At 46.9% G+C, this 25,466-nt stretch overlaps 1 protein-coding gene across 1 annotated transcript in view; it reads left to right on the top strand.

Annotated features, from left to right (window-relative positions):
* Nucleotides 1-1,192: 1,192 nt before the first annotated feature.
* INF2 (inverted formin 2) overlaps nucleotides 1,193-25,466 on the top strand; it is a gene marked incomplete at its 3' end in the record, with an annotated part of 38,162 nt that continues 13,888 nt past the window's right edge. The window contains exons 1-5 of the mRNA XM_080345640.1: nucleotides 1,193-1,231; nucleotides 20,169-20,577; nucleotides 22,104-22,219; nucleotides 22,757-22,916; nucleotides 25,226-25,259. Of these exons, the coding sequence (XP_080201766.1) occupies nucleotides 20,184-20,577; nucleotides 22,104-22,219; nucleotides 22,757-22,916; nucleotides 25,226-25,259 (704 nt within the window). The 5' untranslated portion in view covers nucleotides 1,193-1,231; nucleotides 20,169-20,183. The remainder of the gene's footprint in view (nucleotides 1,232-20,168; nucleotides 20,578-22,103; nucleotides 22,220-22,756; nucleotides 22,917-25,225; nucleotides 25,260-25,466) is intronic.

Below are 25,466 nucleotides of genomic sequence, written 5' to 3'. Positions count from 1 at the left end.
TAGTATTGCATAAGATACCAATTAGAAACATTTATTTTGAGTAAAAAAAAACTGATGAGCCAAGCCACACTGGTTAACTGCCATCCCTGAGACATGCAGTCTTCTTCCATTCCTCTCCTTTTCCCCTAAAAACAGAGGAGTGTTTCACAAGTAAACAGTAAAACCTCACGACTCATTTTCCAATTTGAAGTCTCAGAGATGCTCAGCACTGCATTCCTACCCAGTAACTATCCTCCAAATGTCCTGTAATCACACTCAGTGGTCTCAGATCGGCTCCCAACAGCTTGCAGCAGCCCTTTGCAAAACATTTTATCATGATTCCTACATCAGCTATTCCCCTCTCCCCCACTCATGATTTTCCCTGTCAGGTTTTCTCTCCGGATGGCGAAGCCGAGCGGCTCTGCCTGAAACTAAAACCGAGTCTGGCCCCTAACGCCTATAGGAAACATCACTCCTGACCCATGAAGGGAAAGAAACTTTTGCACCAAACTCAGCCCACTTGAATGATAATATGTAGACTTAGCTCCATCATTTCACTGCAGAGCTGACATTTTTTGCAAAAGGCAAAGCCATCCCTCTCGTCTTTTCAGAAAGATGCAGAAAGTGAAGCGCTTAAATTGCAGAGACCAGGGCTCAGGGTCCCTAGAAGAGGGCGCAGCTGCTTTGAATCTCTGACCGCCTGGGTAGCCTGTCCCCAGCTTTTGTGACACCACACTCACCTCCCAGCCCCGGGCCGTGGATAGAGAGGGACCCTAGACCAGGCGCGGTGTGCACAGGTGGGGCAATGAGCAGCTTTTGCAGCGCTGGCCTCCAGGATGCCCACGGGGGACAAAAGGAAGAGGAATCCCCTTCGGTGGGGGGCAGGACCTCTCTGCCGAGAGGGGGAACCTGCATGTAGCCTCCGGGCAGGGCCCTTCCTACGCGGAGGCTCTGCCCGGACCTCTGCTGGGGCGAGCGCGGTGGAGGGGCCCGGGGCCGCCGCTGGGGCTGCCCCCGGCTGGGCGCCGGGGCGGGATGCGGCACAGCAGGACCCATTTACCGGGCGGGGAGAAACTTCCCCGGCGGGGCCGGTCCGGACCCCCCGCCCCGCCGCCCCGCCCGCGCTCCGCCCCGGAACCGGGCGCGGCTCCTGCGGGCGGGCAGACCCGGCGGCTGCGGGCGCCGGCGGAGGGTCGCTGCCCGCCGTGCTGTGCCGCGCCTCGCCGCCCCCCGCCCGCAGGAGGCCGCCGCGGTAAGGCCGAGCCCCACTGGGGGCGATCGCGGGGTGGTCTCGGTCGGGAGAAGTTGGGCTGAATCCTGCCCCACCCGGCCCCGCTCCGTACTGGGGTTGCAGCCCGGCTGGGCATCCTCCCTCCGGCTTTGCCCCGCTCCCAGGCGGTGAGATGGGGTTGGTGTCAGGGGAGGGAAGATCCCCGGCGGAGTCCAGTCCGCCGCTCCGCAAGCTGCTCGGAATTGCCGGGCGCTGCAGAGAGGCGCTGGCTGAGCGGCAGGAGGGTGGCAGGTGCCAGGGTGGGGAGGCGCAGGTGGGACCTGGGCTGGACTGCGGGTGTGACAGTACAGCGCATCACTGGGACATGGTCCTGACTGCTGGTTTGACAGAACATCGGGTAGGTGGGAGTCGGTCCAGATTGCAGATGCAACAGTACAATGTATAGGTGGGACAAGGTCCAGATTGCAAGTGCGATGATGCAACATACAGGTGGGAGTTGGTCCGGGTTGCAGTTGCGAAGATGCCATGTATGAGCTAGATGTGGTTCTGATCACAGGTGCAACTATGTAATGTATAGGTGTGACATAGGCTTTGCTGCAGTTGCAGTTGATGTGTAGGTGAAACATGGTCCAGATTGCAGGTGTGACGGTGTGATGTGCAGGCAGGATGTGGTCCTGCTGTGCCTGGATGTGACAGCCCATCTGCTAGCATGCAACATATGACTGCTGTGTCTGTTCCTGGGGCTGGGCCACTTTCAGACTTTTATTTTGAAAGATTCTGTTATTCAGTGTTTTTTGGACAAGGTCTCCCAAGTCCTGCCGGGGTTTACTTACATACTTCTCTCGTGCCTCATCCTCCCTTTTGCCCAATAGCACTGCAATGATGAAGTGGCTTCTTGCAACATCAGCACCCAGAGCTGAATTCCAGAGCTTGGGGGTGGGGAAGGAGTGCCCAGATACACTGATCTTAGGAGAAATGCCCCCAAATGGTGTTCATGGTCCTCCCTCCTCATACCAGATCGGCATTGTGAACTGTACGTTGTTTTTCTTGGATCCCTAAGACTGGGGAATTTCTCTGAGTAAATGTGCTGCAGGCTGCGAAACACGTCAGGCTCCCTGGTAGAGTACGAGGAAACTTCTGGCCCAAGTCAGTTAAAAGAAAAGTTGTAGTCAGCAGAGTTACAGTAAGGTTGCAATTGTCCTGCTGAACTTGCTCAGAATTTGGGCTGTCTGGCCACTAATCTCGTTTCTCTTCCATCCACTTAAGCTTGATTTTCCACTACACAGAGGAGCAGTGGCTGCCAAAATTGGGGGCGGGGGGATGGGATGGCGGATTGCAGGAACCTATGAGCATATGTGATTTTTTTTTGTCCTGTTATAAGTTAATAATCCCATTCTAGGCGGTTGTCCAAGAATTTTGCTTCAAAAATGCAAGCAGTGTGCAAGACCCATTGTGTAAAAGAAATCTAACTGTAGGACAGGAAGGGACCTGGCAGGTCAGCAAATCTAAGCACCGAATGACATTACGCCTTATTGCACACCACTGTAATTCATTTGTTCCTGGACTCCTGGGAAGGGGAAGTTTCAGAATGTTACTGAACTGATATTATAGTTCTTTTTTTCTTCAATATACGCTTTCTCTTCCTTTGTATTTGCAGTATGATTGCTTAGTTCTCCCAGTCTGATGCTTTTCTCTCTTATCAGTATAGAAATAGGAGTTGCATGCTTGTTTTTTCACTTTGCAATGCCAAACAAGCTAGAATTTGCTGTCTGCTTTCGTGAAGCAGGCTCCGGATTCTGCTGATCCCCAGCAGTCCTGCGCCGAGCTTCTCGCCCTCCAGCTTCCCTGTGGATGAGCAGAGCTGCAAGGCTCAAAGGTCCGTCCGGTGCCTCTCATGTTTGACACCACACCTAGAAATAAACACCTCACCTGGTAGGTGCTGCTATTAACCTCCTCCTCAGACTCCTCCTGTTCAGTGATGGGGGTGGGAAACTGGGACTTTCACTCCCAGGTGTCCATCCAATCCCATTTTTATCACATATCCTTGTGCTCTGTGGTGGCACGATATTCTCCCAGTTTTCTCCAAGTGACTCTGTCGTGAAGGAAGATGTCAAGTAGGATGGGGTCTCCATCACTTTCAGTTGTGACCCCTGCCAAACTCAGACTGGCCCCTTCCATGGGACTGGCTGTCTGATCCTTTCAGGTCTATACCCAGTTTATTACCAATTTTCATCTTTTGTCTTAACTCCCGGTTTCACGGAGCAATTTGCTGCACTTCAAATATGTTGAAAGCTGAATTCTACCCCTTTCTCATGTGCCAGATATGCTGGATAGGTTTTCCAGAGCAAATTGTTCTTATGAAAGCAAACTAAGTTATATTTTGTCCTTCTCCCTTCCCCCCGCCCCCGCTCCATCTACTTCCATGTCTTCAGCTATTTTTTTTTCTGCAATGATTATTCTGTTGACGAGGGATTTTTAATCCCACCATTGTGCCATAACCAGCCATGAGTAGAAGATGGGAGTAATTCAGCAGTGGGTAACAACACAATGCCATAGATTAGACAGCGAACAATATTCATAGACCTGAAACAGTTGGGGGAATTCCAGACAAACTCAGTGCTCATGTCTGAGCTCAGATTGAACTCCCAGTTGGATATCCTTGCTCTTAATATTTGCAATAAGGTCTATCAATAATGATTCAGAGGAAATACCACCCACTGAATCAACAAAGTCAGCTCATAGGATCACACAGTGGCACTGAACAAATCCAGCTCTGCTTGGTGCAAAATACTGCAGCTAGTAGGTGCAGACAAACAGATCACCAGGAATTATCCCTGTTCCGTTCATTAACATTGTACATGGCTTTTTATCTAACTAGGTGAAAAAATAGCTACATATTTTGCAGAAGCTGGATACAGCCCTGCAGTGTGATAACCCCTGGTGTTCAGTGCAGGAGGGAGGCTCGAGAATGACTACGTGCTTCTGACCCAATATATTATAATCACTTTGGTATTATCCACCAAACTCAAGTTTATTCCAGTGTTTTTCAGCATTGTGTGTGCAGCAGTTCATTATACAGTGGTTGTGCATGTTGCACTGCCTAGGCTGCCTTCATCTCCCAGAGGCCAAAAAAAGCACTGAGAGCACCAAGTGCTACAATAGAACAGGTGAAAAATCTGTATTTTAGTTATACAGAGGGTTCTTGGGTCCCATGATGTCAACCGAGATACTAAGACCAAATTGGGAGAAGGAAAAAAGTTACATCCAATTTCAAGCCTTGGGTTCCTACTTCTAATGGAGGGTGGCATTGTGCTGGTAGGTCTGGTCTGGGATTGTCACAGCATTCCAGTTGTTCCAGTTCTGCAGGCATGCTGTACAAACTGGAGCAAAGCGCTTTTTGAATGCTTCAAAAAAGGGGTCGCTATGTTTGTGTGGCTTTTCAGTGGCACTCAGGATCCTCATCAAGGGCAAGTATCGTCTGGTTCCTTTTTCCTAGGGAAAAAATAACTAGTGAGCAACAGCTGAGCCTTGTGATTGCTACCAGATGTCATCAGTGGTAGACGAGGAGACAATTCTATGGAAGTGAATGTAGAAACAAATAGGAAGAGGGTGCGTGGGGCTCATGAGCCCCTGAGTCATAGCCTGGCATCTACAAAAGTGGCTGCAGTTAAAAGTAAGTGGTTGTACAATTTGGCAGGTGAACGTTTGTTGCCATTTTGTCAACCTAGCCTTTCACATCTGCAGAAAGCATCAAGAGAGGGTCTAACAGCATGATGGTTTTTCTGTTCGATATAACGAACAGTTATTGTTCACAGATTCAGCTGTTTCTGCTAGTTTGATACCTGAGCTGACATTTCAAAAGTGCTGGGAATGCTGAAGCCACAGATCAATGAAAATCTTAAGCAAGCAGTAGTGTTTGCAAAAAGCTCTGTAGGATTTGACGGTGTACATCAAGGTGCTCTGGGAAATGTACTGAACTGATAAAGGAGGCTGGGCAAAGGCAGAATGAGGACTGAGAGCCAGCAGATGAAGTCTTCATCCCAGCACTGGGGTCATTCAGCCAATTCCAAAATGTTTATATACCCTAAAAATAACAGCTCGCTTCACAAGAGACATCGTTCCAGCACTATGTCCAATTAAAAAAAAAAGTAAAAGGAAGTGAAGAGCTGCCAAATTTTGTAGTTGGGAGGGTGTAGTGTTCAACTTGGCGTGGTTATTGTAGGAATCACCAGATGGGTGCTATTTTGCATTGACTTCCCATTTGTTTTTCTTACCATGGCCATTATTTTGCCTCAGCTGAGGTATGTGTGGCTTTAATTTGGAAGAACGTCTGAGGGAAGAGGAAGAATTTGCTCTTTGCTGTGTTACTCCATTAAAGTCTATTGTGCAGGTGTCCTTGGTCAATCCTTGGTGCTAAGTCCAAAACCTTGGACTTCCCCAAAAAGGACATGAGATAAACCCTAGTTGATAGGTTGTGTAACTGCTCACAAAGTATCCACAGGTTCACTAACACTGATTTCTTCCCAAATCCAACATGCAAAGCCTTCTGTTGCCTCTGCCTGTCTTGAGCTGATGGTTAATGCCGATGCAGGACACATCTAATGACAACATGCAAGGCCTTCTGTTGCCTCTGCCTATGTTGAGCTGATGGTTAATGCCGATGCAGGACACATCTAATGACAGCAGGCAACCTTGGGACTGTGTTGGTCTCCACTTTTGCAGCTGGGAGGGCTGAGTCACATTTTAACGAGTGAGCACAGCAGAGGAATTCGGATATCACTCCAGGAAAGTGTGGGAAAACAGGCACTCTGCAACTATAAACCCTCTAAATTTAGTTGTAGTTCAAAATGGAAAATGTTGGTGATTTTGCCCTTGCAGAGGTCAGATGGATTTGGAGAGCCGTGGGTCGGCTCCGCTCCCATCTGCTCTGCAGCAAGTCCCTCCATGGGGAGCTGTGGCCACCTGCTCCCCCTTGCCTCCTGGCAGGGCTGGTACCATGGCAGGGACACATGCCAGCCCTGTCCCTGTCCCAGGGGCTGCTCAGTGAGCTCCACCATTGCTGGAGACACGGCCCCTCTGCAACTGCCCTGTCGGGCAGGTGAAGGGAGGGAAGCAACAGCAGCAGAGCTCCGTTCTTTTCCTCAAATCAATGAATGAGGATGGCATAATTTCTGTTTATTTATTTATAACTGTGGTGAGTGGCTTTGTTTGTGTTGGTGTAGCTAAGGAATAACTTTGTTACCGTCTGCTCTGTCAGTTGAATTGCATTATTTTTAATAAGACGGCTATCTCTGTGCTGCTTCTGTTGTGCTGGTTTCCCCTATCTGGGAACTGTCTGCTCTTCGAGCATCCTGCTTTTCTGTTAAGTCATTGCATAGCGTTCACCAAAAGCAGCGAGCTAAGAATTAGCATTATTTTCTGACAGAGGCCCCAGGTGGAAACAGAGGTTCCCATAGTACAAAGTAGCAGCTTTTTGTGAGCGATGCTTTTCTTCCCACCCCCTGCCAAGAAACCAAGCCATGGCAAAACAGCTCTTTCCAGCACCTGGCACAGATCAAGGTACTTCACCTCAATAAAAGGAAGGTCTCCGCTGCCAAAGAGTTTACTCTGAGGAGTGGGTGCACCCCCCCATGGGCTGGATGCGGGACCCAGGGTGCTGCAGGAGGAAAGGCAAAGCCACACAGCCCTCCCTGTACCATTGGTTTTGTGCTGGCCTGTCTCCTCCAGCCACAACACAGCTCTGCTGCCCAGCACCAAGCTCATCTCATTCCCTTGGGTGCAGGGGGTCCCTCAGGTGCACAAGGTAGCACTGAGGGTTCTAGGGTCCGGCTTTGGGGTTTTTCCCCCTTTGCTGCCCACAGCTGTGGTACCCAGGCAGCTGCCTCCACCGCGGTGGTTGTGTGAGTAAGCCTCCCGCCCGCCCCAGAAACAGCCACAATCTCCTCCTTTGTGTGTTTCTAGCTCAGAAAAGGCTGATTCATTCTCTGAAGCAGATTAATTACTTCTGCTATTAAAAAAAAAAAAAAAAAAAGAAAAAAGAAAAAAAGAAATCCTTTCGAGTTGGTCGGCTTAACTTTCAGCTGCGTGTACAATGCAGTAAAGCAAATGTGCTCTGAGGCAGAGCAAAAAAGTTTGCATGGAAAAAGTAAGTGCGGGTTGTGTTATTTAGCTGGCAGTTCAGCGGTGGGCTCTGCAGTTTAGGAAGTATTCATGAATGTGTCTTGTTATTGACTTACATGACAAGTGGTGCAAATTTGAGCCCGCCATGAAGGTGAACTGGGGAACAAATATTTTATTCCCCGATACATTGTATAACTTATTTCCTTTCTGGTTTACATCATGCTGATGTGGCACCCAGCTCCCTGAGTAGCTTGCATCCGAAGCCTGGCTGAGCAGCTCCATTACTTCCATTTCTTCCTCGGAAAGCTGCTTTCCAGCCTGCTTGGCTCTGCTCACTTGTTTATGCACCGATGGGCTGTAGTTCCACATTTCAGAACAAGCTGTCCAATATTCATAAGTTATTTTGTATTTACTGAGTCCTGAGGCTTCTTTTATAAGCCTGGGGATAAATTCTGGGTTTTGTTATTTCCATTACTGGAAATGTACTGAACTTCCACAGCCATTACCAAGCCCTAAATATGGCCTCTATTTATCTAGAACAAAGGAAGGGGAAAGGACTGTCACAAAGCTAAATTGATTTACAAGTGTGTAATTCCCAAACCTCTGGTCTGATAACACTTGTAAGCAAGTGTTGGAGCAAGCCATATGTGTAGAGATGAATCACTTATAAAATGATATCCTAATATTAGTTTTGTATTTATTTATCAGATAAATATAGTGATTTTTCTCTTGAAGATCAATGACAGCCACATGCTCAGCTGGCATAAAGCACTGCAGCTCTTTAGACTATGAAAACCTGAGGATATAACTGAACAACTGATTTCTTTGCAAAGAAAAAAAACAGTATCAACTACTTGTTTCTAAAGTGATTTAAATTATCATGCAGGAAAAACTAAAAGAGGTCAAAGTGTTGGTATAAGATATCCTGCATGTAAGTTGGACCTAAGTATAGGAAGATCATTTTGCCCCAGCATGAGAATTTTCCATCATAAACCTCCAGCTGGTCGAGCGGTGTTAAAATCACTTCACATTAATTCCAATACTGAGTTAGAACTGGAAAGATAATTGTAGAATCATAGAACCATTTCAGTTGGAAGAGGCCCTCAGGATCACTGAGTCCAACCATAACCTAACCTAACTCTGGCACTAAACCGTGTCCCTCAGAACCTCTTCTAAATGCCTTTTAAACACCTCCAGGGATGGTGACTCCACCACTTCCCTGGGCAGCCTGTTCCAATGCCCGACAACCCTTTCTGGGAAGAATTTTTTTCCTAATATCCAATCTGAACCTTCCCTGGAGCAATTTGAGGTCATTTCCTCTTGTCCTATAACTTGCTACTTGGGAGAAGAGACCAACACCCTCCATGCTACAACCTCCTTTCAGATCTCCCCTCAGCCTCCTTTTCTCCAAGCTGAACAGCCCCCATTCCCTCAACTGCTCCTCATCACACTTGTGCTCCAGGTCCCTCACCAGCTTCATTGCCCTCCTCTGCACTCTCTCCAGTATTTCGGTGTCCTTCTTATGATGAGGGGCCCAATATCTAGGAGGACAACTTTAGGTCCTCTAGAAACAGCTGGACCAAGTACCGTAGGAATGTGAAGGGTTAAGATGGTCAATGTTCTGGGATTACTGTGTCATAAAATAGGGACTTCAATATTTTTCACCTAGCAGTAGAGAAAATAGTCTGAAGACTTTGGAGTGGATTAGTTCTGAAATAATGCTAAACCACTCTTCTGCAAGAACTTATTGGAAACATCTCGAAAGCTTGACTTCTTGAATTAGCAGATGAGCATGTTCTGTGGTTACTCTTAGTAACGTTCATATTCAGACAAACTCGCAGGAAAGTGCCTGGCAGTGTCTGGGTCTGTTCTCCTTAGCGTGTGCAGTATGTACTTTGCCTGTGCCATTAGGAATCCTAGCTATGCTTAGCCTTATCTCAACAAAATGTTCAGGATGTTTGCTCTGGGGCCGTTCACCAGGTGAGATACCAGCTACCATGATTCATCAGCAGCTGAATGGAGAAGCTGATCTTCGTAGGAGGGAGTCGTGTCTGCAGCCTGTTTGGAGAACAGCTAGGAAAACACTGCTTCTCTATGTACCATTCCGGTGTCTCGGTAGCTTTTTTCAGCAGGGACGTCCATAAATGATAATGTGGATCTGAGTAGCAATTTAGCTTACTGGTGCCTACAGCCTGTGGACCTCCTGCATCGTAGTGGCTTTTAGGGAAGAGCTATTCCCTGACTGAAGATCTTCATCCTTGTGCAAGCGAGGAGGGTTTGTGCCTATGTCAGAGGAGTACAGGTAAAACCTGCACAGGAGCTGCCTGCCTCTCCCTCTGGGGCAAGGCTCAAAAGGTCTTTTTTCTGTAATTACATCTTCTCATTAGTGCAGCACCAGCGAGTGTGCAACGAACAGAGTTCAGCCGCCTCGGCAGCCTTCATCCTGGCAATTCCTAAGAGGACCCCTGCAACCATAGCATGGGTGTAATATATGTACGCAGGATAAATAAACTGAATAAATATCAGGCTCTTTACTCAGCCTGTGCTTAGGAGCACATACATCCTTTAGAAACCCGTGCATGGGTCTGTGCCCTTTGCTCTGGGTAGAACTGCTGGTGCAGTCTGGGGTTTTGGCAGAGAATTTTGTCATCACCTCTCCAAAGAAAGCACTGAATTCCCCACGGTTAATGGTTTAATCTCCCCAGCTGGAAGCACCCTCCCCAGAACAGGATGTTTTTTTGTTGCAGAAACTTCCTACCGGAGGAGCTGCAAAATGAATGTTTTGGATGTACAAAGTAGATTGACCCCATTAAATGCAAACTTCCTGGAAATATGCATGTGCTGGCAGTAGCAGAGTCCTTTATTTTCATCATCTGAAGTATCCATCAGATAAAGACTACTTCAGAAGGCTTTTTTTTTCTCCTTATGACTAAGGTGAAAGTACCCAGCAGAAAAGCAGTCAGAGAGCTGATCTGCTACCAGAGGGCTGGAGTCAGTCTCCGACTGCCCGATGAGGGCAGAGAAATTCACTATGCAGCTGAGCCAGCAGGCAGCTTTGCAACTCCCGTCTTGCTCCCACGACTTCCTGAGGATGCTCAGATGTCTCTGCTCCCCAAGGAGCGACCAAACTGGCTGTGTTCACTGTGTTCTCCCAGCATCTGGGAAGGTCATCACTGGTCCATTCCAATTGCTCCCCAGCAGTTATTTTGGCATCTTCTGCCATGCCTGTGGCACAAAGTCAGGCTGCAAAGGCCAGATGCTTTCCCTTCCTTGTGGGCATGGGGAAGATTGGGCTCTCCCCTTAAATTTGCATGTCTTCACCTGACCAAACTCCCTTTTAGTGTCCTTGCAGCACTCTTAGACACTGATCCTTCTGGTAAACAAAGACTTCAGTTCTCAAGTGAATGAAGGAGTGTCATTGAATTATCCAGATTTCTTCCCAGTGCCTTATTTTTTGCCCTATAAACATGTGGTTGTCTTCTCTCGCTCCCTTGGAGCTGCATTACCCAACCAACAAGCTGATCACAGAGATGGGGAGGTGAATATTACAGCTGTAATTCTTGAATACTGGCTGTGCTGATGTTTAGTAATTTAGTAGCTGGTGATACTAGGTGTTTTAGACAGGATCACCTAAAAAAAGCCATCACAGCAGACTTCTGGCTGGCACCTGTCCCTGCCAGCCAGAAATGAACTGGGTGTCTCCTTTCCAAAATCCTTGACACAACTTACAAGAAAAGCTATGGGCATTGGAGCTGATTTGTCACATAAAAGTAGAGCAGTGAGAAAATGCTGATTGCTGTAATTAAGAATAATCTAATTCCTATGGGCAATGGTATGTATTTATTTCTGTTTAATTGGATTCCTGCGTTTTGTTGACTCTCTGTTTGGGCAGAGGAGCCACCACACTGCGATCCAGAGGCAGCTGTGCGATGCTGGATCCGTAGAGGTTCTCAGCTCTTCCTAATATAGGACTAAACTTTCAGTTCTTGATTTAGTCTGTCAGATTTTTGATATAATTACTGTTGAGAGGATTATAGAATCATCTGCTAAAAAATTGGGGTAAAACAGGGCTGGTTTGCTAGGGGAAAACCATTAGCCCTTTCTGAGCAACCTGAAAGCAAAGTTGCTGAGACAGAAGCTCAGATGTGAAGAGATGGTTCCCTCTCCAAGCACATCTGCATGGGGCTGCCGCTGCTTCTTCCAGAGAAGGAGGAAACCAGGGGTGCCAAGGAAACCCTCTCCCCCCAAGCGATGCCCAGAACATTTGGTTGCGGACACAGCCCATGCGTGGACTCTTTCTGGTTGTGCTGTGGAAATCAAACACCTTTGCTAGGGCCAAGTTACGGATAGTTGGGCTGATGGACCTTGGCTGGGGGCTGAGCTTGCTAGGATGCAGAAAGATCCATCCATGCATCCATGAGTTATTCCTGCTCAGGCTGGAGTCAGAGCATGGCGAGGGTTGCAGGCAGCTGCCTGCAGCAGGCAGGCAGGGCTGACACACCTGGAAGCAACACGAGTGATGCAGGAGCTGGGATCCAAATGCTCTCATTCTTCTGAACTGCTGCCCATTGCTGCTGCTGTTCTTGTGCTGTGTGGCCCACAGAGGGACACTGCAGCCCTATGGCTGGTTTTAATGCTCTTTAGCCCCATTTCTCTGCTTCTGCTTATTTTTTATTTGGGAGACTATGCAGCCTTTCTAAGAACACAAACATTTCTGGTGTATCTCACAGATCCAGCCTTCAGATGAAACCTGATGGGAGCTGATAGCCCTTTAAATTTCTTCCATGGTTGCAAGGACAGGAATTTACAACAGTAACAAACCTTTCTTTGCAGGATTTTTTTTTTCTCTTAACTTTTTATTTTTCCCCTAAAACCTGCTGTGAGCCCCATTCTGCTCCCAAGAACCAGATTAGCGACTAATCTTTTGAGGACCTGAGGATTACACGTCAGGAGTGCACGTAATGTAAAGTGAAATTCATTTGCTGATGTAAAACCTGTCATGAATTAGTGTTTGTCTTGGATTGTATAAACACGCCCTCAGAAGCTTCCTACAACAGGATGGGGATCTGTGCAAAGTCATTTCCCTGGATTTTGAATTGTTATGGTCAAACTGCCTTAATTAGTAAGCATGTGGGCAAGTTCATCTCTTAAATGCTAGCTGAATTTGGACAAAAAGGCAGACAGATCAGTGTATTTCTAATATTGGTGGAGCTGTGGTCATGTACACAAGGGCTGAGTTTCCCACTAAGGCAGGAAAACCCTTGCCATGGGCTCCAACTTTTGATCTAAGGGGTTCAATTCAGGGTAGAGGCCTCATGGAGTAAGAAAAAAAACCCAGTATTTGAAGTCTAACTGCTATCCTGAGCCAGCCAGGAGGCCTCTGCTAAAATAGGCAATGTTGAAATATTCACAATTTAATAACTGACTTTCAGTTAACACCTCCCGAGAGGCTGAATGGATGCTAGTTTCCACGTGAAATCTCAACCAGAACCGTGCAGAGATGTTTCCTGTTAAAAAGAGCTTTTTGAAGTCTTCAGAGCATGCTCAGCCCTTAAAAAACAGGCTGGACTGAAGATCAGCAGACCTTAGGGGTGCCCTGGTGAGAGCAGGATCCCCATCACTGAGGCCCTGCCCAGGGGACACTGCCTGAGCCTCCAGCCTTTGCTGTGCCATCCCTCTCCTACCTGCCCATCCCATGGTAGGCAGGCTTGGGTCAGACATACTCATTATTTTAAGCTGTCCTGGCCCTCCCAGCATTTCAAAGACCTCTGAGATCTTGCAGTGTTTAAAGCCCCAGTGCCTCAAAGCCAAAAATCCCCGTGTGGCTGACACAAGGTGCAAGGGGCTGTCCCCACTGCCTGCCACCCCCACGCTCTCCATCCCACCCACCCCGGGCCATCCTTCTTCCTCTTTTTTTCTTTCCTTTTTTTCTTTTTTTTTCCAATTTCCTCTGCCGGATCATTTCCCTGCTCTGAGTCACCCCATGCCAGGACTGCTTTCTCATGCTGGCAGATGGATGTGCGGTGCAGTGCAAGGCTCCCTCCTTCCCAGCCCATGGGGAAGTGTCACCCTCCCAGCAGCCAGTGCAGAGTGAATGAAAAGGGTGATAAATGACATGCAAATGCCTTCCCTGGAGGCTACAGAAAAGTCACTTCTTTGCACTTTTCTGAAGACTGGTATTTACATACTATTAGACGCCGACATCCTGTTGAACTTTCTTAGAGCGTGTGATTTGCAGACACGCTCATTTGGGGATTTAGGCTGCTTGGCAGAGAAGGAGAAAATTAGCTGGCTGGGGGAAGTGAAGGCTCATACAGCTGGTTGAGAAGGATCCTTCCATGCGAGAGAGACAAGGGAATAATTTGGCTTCAGCTCCGAGGTATGAATTCTTCCCTCTGCCCATTTTCTCTGTCTTCTTGGCATCCTGTGGAGGTGTTTAAAAACAAACAAACAAAACAAACAATAAAAGGGTTTTGGCACTGATAATATCTGTTTATGCGACAGCTTCCCACTAAGTGGGAACAGAGAGGGTCTTAGAAAGTTACCAACCACCCCACTGTCCATGTTGCTGGGTAACAATTTCTGCTTCTTGTGTAACCCCCAAGTCTGGCTGGGGTCATGATGCTTGGCTGGGATGCCCATGGGTCTGCTAATGATGGCAGGGAGGGAGCTCTGGTGAGACCAGGGCCAAGCGTTTGCAGCTCCATTTGCTGCCGTGCAGTTGGGAGCAGGCACCCTCTGCATGGGGTGAGTGCTGGCTACTGCCTGGTGTCCCTCCAGCCCAAATTCTGCTTGCCTCTACAGGCCTGTGGTAGCACACGAGGATGCCATGGGGCTCATAGCCACTGTGGAAAGCTTTTTACATTGGTTCAGCTGATTGGGCACTCAGATAGGGAAGGCTGGTGCCTTGCTTCTGGCCAGGTCTCTCTGGTAGCAGTGGCCTTTTCTGAAGTGAAGGTCTGACAGCAGCACCAACCTGATTTAAACCTGGCTTACCAGGTTAAGGTAGATGGGTTATTGAGCATCTCAGACTGTGTTACTGTTGTAGTGGAGTGCTTTTAAACCTATTTAAAGCTAAGCTAGTGCAGCCTTTAGGCTTCAGATGCCACTGAAGATCCTAACAGAAACATCCTTGAGCATCTCACTTGAGCTTGATTTGTATGTAGTACCTGTAGCAGCCTGATGATTTACTTACTTGTTTATTTACTGACGAGGAATAAGGCACTGGTCATTATTTTTACTGGTGTAGTTAATCATGGTGTTACTCCACTGCTACCAATGCATATGGAATGGACACATTTACCACTTGTGCAAGATATGACTCGATATCAAGGCTTATTTTTGCACAGGACGGAGAAGCTGTGCTGGCACACAGCATCCTAATAGTGGTGCATGGGCCTGAAACAAGACAACACCTTTTTCCTTTCTTTGCAAAAGAATAAGTTATACTGGCATAGTGCATATACATTTATACCAATATTGCCATGGTCCTTTTAGTCAGTTCACTGAAGTTCTTTTTTGGGAGTTCGCTGCCAGAAGAAGCTGTGGCACAGGTCCTGCACGCTGGCCACAGTGGGCTGCATGTCCATGCTCCCTCATTTGCTAAGGACTAAATGCTCCCTGTAATGATGTGGTACCTCTGAGGACACAGCCCACTTGGGCTGCTTTGTGGGAGCTCCCCTTTGCCTCACATATGGGCAGCGCCAAAGCAGAGCATGTGCCGGAGACTTAGTTAACTTCTTCAGTAATGCAGAACAAGGTTGGGTGCTTATTCCAAGCCCTTTTAATTTTTAAATCATAAATCACTCCTTCTGGCCTCTAGTACAGCTGAGGATCAAGACTAACTATATCTGAAGGCAGCTGAGGCTACTGGCTATGGCAGTACAAGGATGGAGCAGCATTTGGTTTGTGCACTGAGGCAGGGTCTGTCGGGCAAACTGTGCCTTTTGTTTGTGCACCTCTATTTCCCACCATATCCTTACTGTCAGCGCCCCTGGGACACTGAGTACACTGCCCGTTCCTACCAACACACATGGGCCCGCACCAAGGGATCAGGTTGTTTTCTAAAAAAGAGATTTGTAGTCCCCCACTCAGTTCTTTCGGTGCGTAGGAGGATGATTTCACTAGCCTGTATGTACATGAGCTGTTCAGACGCTGCACAGGAAAACACAATACTACGAATGAAAGCAAGAGGAAGGGAGGAACAAACCCATCACACTTCTTGAAGTGGTTTTGGAAAGCACAAAGCCAGGATGTTGTTTCTTTTTAGTGAATGAGTAGTCTGACATGTTGCAAAATACAAAGGCTTGGTGTATTCCCAGCAGCAGAGTGAAAACTGGAACTACCCAGAAGCAAAACCTGTCGTTAGCCGTCAGCCCAGCAGAACGGGCTCTGGAGTGCCAGGAACGGGCACGGAAGGGAGGAGGGGCTGAGCAGCCAAAAAGAGGTTTTCTTAGGGGCCAGCAGTGTGCCTCAGCAGCCTTGTGGAGGGAAGCAGAGGGCTATGAGGGCGATCAGAATCCCTCAAAGGACAGCAAGGAACTGCTGTTTCCCCTCACACCCCTCCATCCTGCAGCGTGGGCAGTGGGTCTGCTCCCAAAAAATCAGGATAGTTTTGACCTGTAATTGTTTTCCCTTTTGGTTTCACTTAGTTATACTTAGCTGCCCTGAGAAATCTCTTTTTACGTGTCGTCCCAGGTCCTTGCTGTGATCCATGTCATCCTGGAGGCATGTAATAACTTAGACTGAAAGCTGTGCTGTGCAGCTCTGTTCTTCACAGCTTCACAGGATGGAGAAAGTATTGATGTGCCCTGATTTATCTCCCACAGATGTCATCTCCCTAGGAGCTGATTTGAAGGACAGAGGGGCACAGAAAATTGAATCAAAAACAAAGGAGGAGGAAATTTTATAAACTGGGTTGGATGGCTGCAGGGAACATCATAGCTTCGCAGACTCAATGATCCAAAAAGTTAGCACCATGAACCACAATGTTGCTGTGATCAGGTGCAAGAGGACAAGACTTCATGATGCCTTTATGCTTCCCAAGTGAATCTCTTCAAATTAAGAGTATTTTTACACTGATACTTCTTTAATTGTCATTCCCTATCAGACCTAACCAACCTCTGAGGGTGAGAAGCAAGATGAGGAGAAGGTTGCATTGACCATAATGAGTGTTATGGGCTGTGGGTGTCCCCATGGCAAGAAGCACAGATGCGCTTTCAGGATGTGCCCCGGAGAGCAGCACCCAGCACTGATGCTGAGCATGTACCTGGGGAGGGCAGACCATGGGTGCTGCAAGCACGGTCAGACACAGAGACTGGGGACATTTCTTCTCTGTGACCTGGGCAGCAAATCCAAAGCTCCTCATGCTCTTCTGCCAGGATGAGGCAAGATGTATTCAGCCTTTTAGCTCTAACACCTTGTCTGTTTTTGTCAGGGGACTTTGGTCAGCCAGTATAGTCTAAATGGCCTCTATGAGACAGCCAGATAAATGTGTTCCATTTTAATCCCTTATGTATCTCACTCTGCCAAGATTATTTACCTGCTAATAAGCTCCTGTGCTTAAAGATAAAAGGTGAAACTACAAGCCCTTTCAGGATGTGTCTGAGTGGCTTTGCAACACCATGCTTTATGGAAAATATGGAAAGATGTTGCATTCATAATTTATCACTCATATCTGTGTTTGTAAACAGATTTATCACACCATCTGCAGAATTGTACTGCAGTCTCCTCCATATTTATTCCCTTTCCATTTATATAGTACAGCTCTGATTTATTTTATTCCCTTTTTACAATTAGATACATTAGCCATCTTCTTTCTTACAGAAAGAGTGCACTCACTGTGACAAAGAATATTTAATCAATCCAATTTGCTCAGCTTAGTGCATAAAAACACAAGCTGGTACTCTTTGTAGAGGTACCTGCCTGGGTTTGTTTCTCATCTCTTCACATCTGTGCGGAGCAGGTGGGGAGGGAAGAATAATTCAGAGCAAATCCAGCAGTAAACAGGATGCCCTGTCGGTATTTCCTGTCTCCTGTTGCACTGGTTAAGCTTAATTTTCAGAAATCAGCTAAGTCTAAAGTCAATAATGCTATCATAATCTCTCTGACTTTCCATAGCTGATATGATATATAATAAAGTATTCATACAACTAGGAGCAAAAAGCCAGCCCGCTTTGTTATCTGGTTTGATAAGAAGCATTTTAGTCATATGCAAATAAAAAAAAGCAATTTGTTGAGTATAAAAAGTCACACCAAGAGAGAGGGAGGTTGCAGTCAGCAGCTGCTTCTGCAGCCCCTCGGCTGAGCAACACGAGCCCTGGCACAGCTCTGGGCAAGGCAGAGCCCGTCTGTGAGCTGGGATCACCATCCTCCTCTAATGGCCACTCCTGCTGGTTTCTCACCTGGAGGGACCACCAGGCTCTTCTGTGCACACACAGGGCCACGAAACAGATTCTGTGCTTGGTGCACACTTTCACTCTGTGGAGGGGAAGGAGTCTGGGCTACAGCAGAGCCAAGAGGAGGGATGGGTCCCAGCAAGGTTGGGTGGTCCTGAGCACTGCCCTAGGCTGAAGGTCTGGCCTTGACCCCAGGCAGTGGAAGAGGACCTCTGGGCTCAGTGCACAGCATGGGGCAGGATTTGACCACAGCTCCTTAGAAATGCCTCTCAGCCCCATGACTGTAAATTTGGTGAGGTGAGAGTGTGGGACACTGCCCCATCACCAGGGCTATGACCCCAGGACAGGACACTTTCACTTCTCTCTCTCTGGGGAGGGAAGATTTCTTTTCTCCTTTGCATTGAGCCTAACCCAAATTCCTGGGCTTGGGTGCAGCAGAACAACTAAGAGTGACTAACTCCAACAAGAATTTTACCAGGAGAGGGTAGCAGTTCTGGGCTGCAGACAGTGATGACAAATCTTAGAACTCAAGGCTGTTCTTTAACAGGAGGGTTTGTTGTTTGGGTTTCGGATTTTTTTATATCGTCCTTTTTATTACTTTTCAGCTGTACAGTGTGTTCTCAGACACAGATTCGCACTTTCATGGTTTTTTATAGTGACCATCATTTTTTCAGATAACAGGACAGTGAACAACTGGGCACTTGGCCAGCTCTTTCCCCATTGAAGCAAAGGGAGATTCTGCAAGAGGGCTTCCCCAGAGCTCTCTAAAAGGATTTTCTGTGACCATATTCCACTGACTCCACCACCCCTCTGACCCTTACTCAGCACAGTCTTTGATGCTGTGAGCTGGGACCTGAGTGGCCTTGCCAGAGTCCCACCATCACCTTTTCCCAGCAGAATTGTTCGAGTTCTCTCAAATATCCCATCCCATCGCACCTTGCGTCTTTCCAAGAGGCATGTTTAGTCCTATACTATCATGCCTACCACAAATTAACGAAACAACTTTTTGGCTGTATATTTGTCAAGGGGTGACTGCCAAAATGAGACTTTTGAGTAAATCAGAAACTATGCAGGTCTGCTCTGGTAAAGCAGCCAGGACCTTTCTCAACAGTGCAGCCCACAGAAAAAACCACGAGGCAGGCTTTAAAATAACAAGATTATTTCCAACCATTGAAAATGGTCTGTCCTTTATTTTGGCTTTCTGGCATTAAAAACTTTCAGAGATTCCTCAGTTTAGATTTTTCAAGCCTTTTCCTTGTGTGCTGCAGGGCTAGAAATCCTTGTGCTGGAGCTGGTGAGGGAAAGTGAGACTCTCCTATAGTTTCTTCAATCCCCCAAGTGCTTGGTTTTGTGGGCTAACTAGCTCCCAGGTTATTTAGAGCCTCGTGTGGGCTCACCAGCCCAGGGAAGCAGAGGTCTTGGTGGCATGGCAGGGAGGGGAGGTAATGTTAGTGGCTGGCTTTGGGTCCAGCAGGTTTATCCCCCTTTTGTCGGACAAACTGGCCTCTCTGGGAGCAATTCAGCTTTAAAACGATTGCATTCAGCTTTGAAAAGGACTTGCATTGGTTAACTTAATCACTGTGGGTCTGAAAAATAGTAATCCTGCCTAAAAACATAAAATTTGGCACCAGGTATTAATTAGACTTTGCTTTTCTGTTTCTCTGTGCTGAATCAGCTCCTCGCACCCCTTGCTGCTAACAGCATGGCTGAGACAAGCTGTGTCCTCCATGGAGAATGGCCTTGAAGACATGCTCCCCATCTCCAAAAGGATGCACTGCTGTTTCCACAGCCTCCTGCTGCTGTCCCTCCACTTGCAGCCTTGTCAGGCTCTCATGTTGTCACGCACAAGCACTGCATTTTGCAAGCGTATTTGCTATTACAGCAGACAGGAAGAGATTAAGTGAGTGCTATAAAACTAACCTTTGCATCAGTCAAAAGAAACAGAAGCAAAAGTTAGCAGGGTAATTGGATGCTCTTATGAGCAGGATATGCTCAAAATGACTTCTCTGACCCATTACAAATGCTTAGAAACTGCACAGCCTCTCCAGCGCAGTGAGATTTTAAAGTGGTTTAATGGGCATAAAGAGTTCAGAGCCGATAATGCCACGTCCAACCTTATCCTTTTGCTGCATGAAAATAGGTAGTGGCTATTGACTGGTCTAAATTGGCTACTTTTAAAGCTATATTTTCTGGCTTAGATGTGGTAAAAGTCTCACTACAGAGTTTTCAGGGCCTGAATGTAAAGCGTGTGGTTAAGGAGGGAATGTATTGAGTTACTTCAGCAGGGGACTGGTTCCAGTGTGTGCCGTACGTGCTGGAGAGCTGGGGACCTCCTGCAGTTGAACTTTACATCCTAATCGCTGGGAGAAAAAACAGGACTGCTGAAGAGTTGTTGGTCAGTCTGGACAAACTTCTCACTTTGTGTTTTCTTTTCCTCTTAGGACAAATCATTCACAATGTCAGTCAAAAAGGAAGGTGCCCACAAGAAGTGGGCTGCCCTAAAGGAAAAACTTGGACCCCAGGAGACTGACCAGTCGGAGGCCAACCTGGAAAATGCAGAACCGGAGCTGTGTATCCGTCTCCTGCAAATGCCATCAGTGGTGAATTATTCTGGGCTGAAGAAGCGGCTGGAGAACAGTGATGATACCTGGATGGTCCAGTTCCTGGAGCTGTGTGGTCTGGACCTCCTCCTGGAGGCCCTGGACAGGCTGTCTGGGCGAGGAGTGGCCAGGATTTCTGATGCCTTGCTTCAGCTCACCTGCATTAACTGTGTGCGAGCAGTCATGAACTCACACAAAGGCATCGAATACATTGTGAGCAACGAGGGCTATGTCAGGAAACTCTTCCAAGGTGAGAAGACATCTTCCTGCTTCACCCATCACATGCAGCATGGTGGGGGACTTTCCCATTGCTTGTCCTCCTACACCATGCTTCTTACAAGTTGTTGGTCACAATTGATTAATGAAAGAGATTGTTTTATTCTTTAAAATTATATTGCTTAGAAATGGCTTTGCCTTTGCCACTTAATGCTATTTAGATGCTATTTAGGTAACAGAGCACTGGAACAGGCTGCCCAGGGGGCTTGTGGAGTCTCCTGCTCTGGAGACATTCAAAACCCGCCTGGACACGTTCCTGTGTAGCCTCATCTAAGTGTTCCTGCTCCGGCAGGGGGATTGGACAGAATGATCTTTTGAGGTCCCTTCCAATCCCTAACATTCTGTGATTCTGTGATCTCCACACAAATGTTTTCATAGTTCACTGAGAGGCCAGGGATAAACCCAGCCTTAGCCATACGTGGGCATGAGAAGCCCTTGACCCTCCAGTTGTCAGCAGACATTTGCTATTTAGTCTTTTTGAGCTTCAAGGACAGTGGGAGAGGAATTTAAAGGGCTTGGAGAGTTGTAGCCTGTAAAGAGGAGGGAAGGTGACATGTTTTAGACTCAAGAGCCTGTTCTCTGCACTGCTCAGTCTGTTCCTTCTAGAAGATGGTGGGTAATAACAGTCACTTTCTCTTGCCATTCACTTGGCTCTTTGTTAGGTACGACACTTGTCAGGGCATCTCCTAAGACTTATTGTGCATCACTTAATGATGCTGGGGCTGGTAGGATAACTGTGCTGCTCCACAGAGCTGAGATCACAGTTGTGCTGAGAAACCCTTGTTAATTACTCTTTAAAAGGCATTTAGTCTGAAGGCTAGCTTGCTCCCCTCTTCAGTTTTGAAGTCCTCTTCTTTCCTCTCCACCCTGTATTTTCTTAACCAGGGTGAAATACAGAGCTGGCATTTTTGTGCTGTGAAAAACAGTGGCGCAATCGGGGCTTTTCAGTGGTCAAGCTTCTTTATGCACTAATAAAGGAAAACTAAGATGGTCTAATCCACTCCCTCCCAGCTCCCAGGGCTCACAGAGAAAGAGTAGAGGAAAGAAGAGAATATATGAGGATGGGTTAGAACAATGTGGGTACTTAATATGCACATCGGATGTTTCTGCACTAAAAATAAGACTCATTAATTGAGCAAAATGGTTCATCTGCTGTTCTAGAAAATACCCATATGTGTAAATGGGAAATAAAATGTGTGACTGTGCTGCTCTTGCAACATGCCACTGCTACATGGAAGAGATGAACAACTCCAAGCAGCACCAAAATGCCAATAGGGTACCTGTAGCATTTACTGTTCCCACAAGAAGTTACTATCACATAGCACTATCAGGATGGGGTATCTATACATTGGGATATTTTGCTTTCCATCTTCCATGTAGTGGCTTCACTCCTTCAGTCTTTTTTTTTAACACTGGTCATAAGCTTTGTAGCAGCAGACACTGAAATTTAGAATATTAATGTAATTATAAAATCTTGTTTTGTTTTGTTTTGTCCTCCAGCACTCGACACAACTAATGTCATGGTCAAAAAGCAAGTATTTGAGCTCCTGGCTGCGCTGTGCATTTACTCATCAAATGGCCACGCTTTGGCTTTGGATGCCCTGGACCATTACAAGGCAAGTGTAGGGCTGCAGCAGGAGGTACAGCTCTGCTCTGCTCTATGCAGGTAGATCCGTGTGCCACAGAAAAGGACTGGGAATGACGGTCATTTTGCATCATTTTGATAAGAGAGGCAGGGATTTATAAGGTGAAAACTGCAGGAAATTTGGCCTGATGAGCATAAGTCCACGATACTGCTCTGTGAGTTGACTGGACAGATGACTGCCAGCTGCAAGGTCATTTCTGGCAGGAAAAGCACTAGCAGATTAGCAAAACAGATGATGCCGCATCCGTGGGTTTCACTGGCCACAAGCTCAGGTAGGTGCATCAGTTATCAGAAAGCGTAAAGGTATCCAAGAGGAGTTTCACTGACTTCTCTGCCAACCAGACACTGTTCTGTAATGGAGGAGTGCTGCTTTTACCTGTGTCATCCTGTCTTGTGCACAGTGGGATAAACTGAGTGGTTTTAAGATGCTAATTCTATCTGAGACTGCACCAAAGTGGTAGACATTGCTGAACTATCTGAACAGAAATATTGCTTGTGTTGTTAACAGAGTGTGAAAAACCAGCAGTATCGATTCAGTGTCATAATGAACGAGCTCTCCAACACAGATAACGTGCCGTACATGGTGACACTGCTGAGTGCTATCAATGCCATCATACTGGGGAAAGAAGAACTAAGAACAAGGACACAAATCAGAAACGAGTTCATAGGTAAGAACGGTTGTTGCACTTAACTTTCCCTGGAGAAAATCAGTTGCCAAGAAGTTTTATTTTCAGATATATCTGTAAGGTGACTAAAGAGAACTGGGGTGCAAAACTGCAAATGTTAAAGTGTTTTTTTTCTTTTGGTCTCTATTATCTTCAACAACCTTTCTGTAACTAGAGTTATTTCACTTTACTGCCTCCCCATAGCTTTGATCCTTTCTGGAATGTCAGCAGCTTTGTATTCCTTGAGCTTGTTCAATACATTTATATAACCAACCATCCTACGTAGCCACATTTCGTTATGTGGCAATGCCTTATAAGAGCAGATAAGGTTTTTTTGCCCTGCATCTACTCAGTTGAGCCACAGAAGCTGTCCTGTGATTCAAAAATACTTTCCAATACTTGAATACCAGGATCATAAGTACTGTTGTTAGAAATCACCTGATGTGTTGTGCACACCTGAGCTGGCGAGCTGGGGCTCCATTTCTTCTGTGGAAAGCAAGGGACCTCTGACCTCACTGTTCATCTGACTGATTTTGGTTTTAGATGTCTAATTTGGAATGAGGTGAATCATGCTCCAAAAGTGCCTGTGTCCCTCAGTAACTCCAGGGGGATGCTCACTGTCTCATGCAGCTGCAGACATGTGTACTATGGGTCTCTTACCAAATGATGCTACCCGCTTTGACAGATCCATCTGAGGATACTTTCACTTTTTAGATCTGGAAGAAAAAGGATGTATGTGATTAACATATAAATTATAGAATCATACAATTATTTAGCTTGGAAAAGACCTTTAAGATTGAGTGCAGCCATTAACCTAGAACTTTCAAGTCCACCACTAAATCATGTCCCTAAGCACCACACCTACACGTCTTTTAAACACTTCCAGGGATGATGACTCAACCACTTCCCTGGGCAGCCAGTTCCTATGCTTGACAAACCTTCTCTGTGAATAATTTTTTCCTAATATCCAATCTAAACACCCCCTGGTGCAACTTGAAGCCATTTTCTCTTGCCCTATCACTTGTTACTTGGGAGCAGAGATCAACACCCTCCATGCTACCACCTCCCTTCAGGTAGTTGTGGACAGCGATTAGGTCTCCCCTCAGCCTCCTTTTCTCCAGGATAAACAGACCCAGTTCCCTCAGCCACTCCTCATCAGACTTGTGCTCCAGACCCTTCACCACCTTCATTGCCCTTCTCTGCACTCTCTCCAGCACCTCAATGTCTTTCTTGTAGTGAGGGGCACAAAACTGAACACAGGATTCAAGGTGGGGCCTCACCAGCACCAAGTACAGTGGTACAATCACTTCTCTAGTTCTTCTGGTCACACTATTCCTGATACAAGCCAGGATGCTCTTGGGCTTTTTGGCCACCTGGGCACATTGCTGGTTCATGTTCAGCCGACTGTCAATCAACAACCCCAGATCCCTTTCTGCCAGGGTTGTTGTGACCCAAGTGAAGGCAGAACTTGGCCTTGTTAAACCTCATACAACTGGCCTCAGCCCAACAATCAGCTGGTCCAGATCCCTCTGTGTGGCCTTCCTACCTTCCAGCAGATCAACAGTCCCACCCAATTTGGTGTTGTCTGCAAACTTACCAAGGGTGTAATCGATCCCTTCATCCAGATCATTGATAAAGAGAGTAAACAGAACTGGCCCCAATACTGAGCCCTGGGGAACACCACTCATGACAGGCCACCAACTGGATTAGGCTCCATTCACCACATCTCTTTGGGCCCGGCCCTCCAGCCAGTTCTTTATCCATCACAGAGTACACCCATCCAGGCCATGAGCTGCCAGCTTCTTCAGGAGAGTGCTGTGGGAAATGGTATCAAAGCCTTTACTGAAGTCCAGGTCAACAACATCCACAGCCTTTCCCTCATCCACTAAGCAGGTCACCTTGTCATAGAAGGAGATCAGATTAGTCAAGCAGGATGCACCTTTCATAAACCAATGGTGACTGGGCTTGATTGCCTGGTTGTCCTGTATGTGCCATTTGATGGCACTCAAGATCATCTGCTCCATGACCTTCCCTGGCACCAAGGTCAGACTAACAGGCCTGTAGTTCCCCTGACCCTCCTTCCAAACCTTTGTGTAGATGGGCATCACATTTGTCAGCCTCCAGTCTACTGGGACCTCCCCAGTTAGCCAGGACTGCTGATAAATGATGGAACGTGGCTTGGTGAGGAGCTCCACCAGCTCCCTCAGAACCCTTGGATGAATCCCATCCAGCCCCAGAAACCTGTGTCTGAGATCATAATAAATCAGTGCCAAGTAGGTCACAATGCTAATATTTTGTTGTTGTTCTTCTAGGACTTCAGTTATTGGATATTTTAGACAAGCTAAGGTAAGGATCACTGTTTAATTTTTCTTTATAAATGACATTCATGTTAATGTGAAATTCACGGAAACTTAATCCTTATCAGGTGTTAGTTGTATGAAGTGTACGCAGGTGGGGTGGACCATGCTAGTGTGCACCCGCTACACAGGAATCGGAGGCATCAGGCCATCATTAAGATGCTCTCACCAACCACAGTGTCACGGGACAGCTGTT

Source organism: Nesoenas mayeri (genome assembly GCF_963082525.1).
Source record: "Nesoenas mayeri genome assembly, chromosome: 5".
Lineage (NCBI taxonomy): Eukaryota > Metazoa > Chordata > Aves > Columbiformes > Columbidae > Nesoenas > Nesoenas mayeri.
Note: the sequence above shows the minus strand (reverse complement) of the source record. Positions and strands in the feature narration are given on the sequence as shown.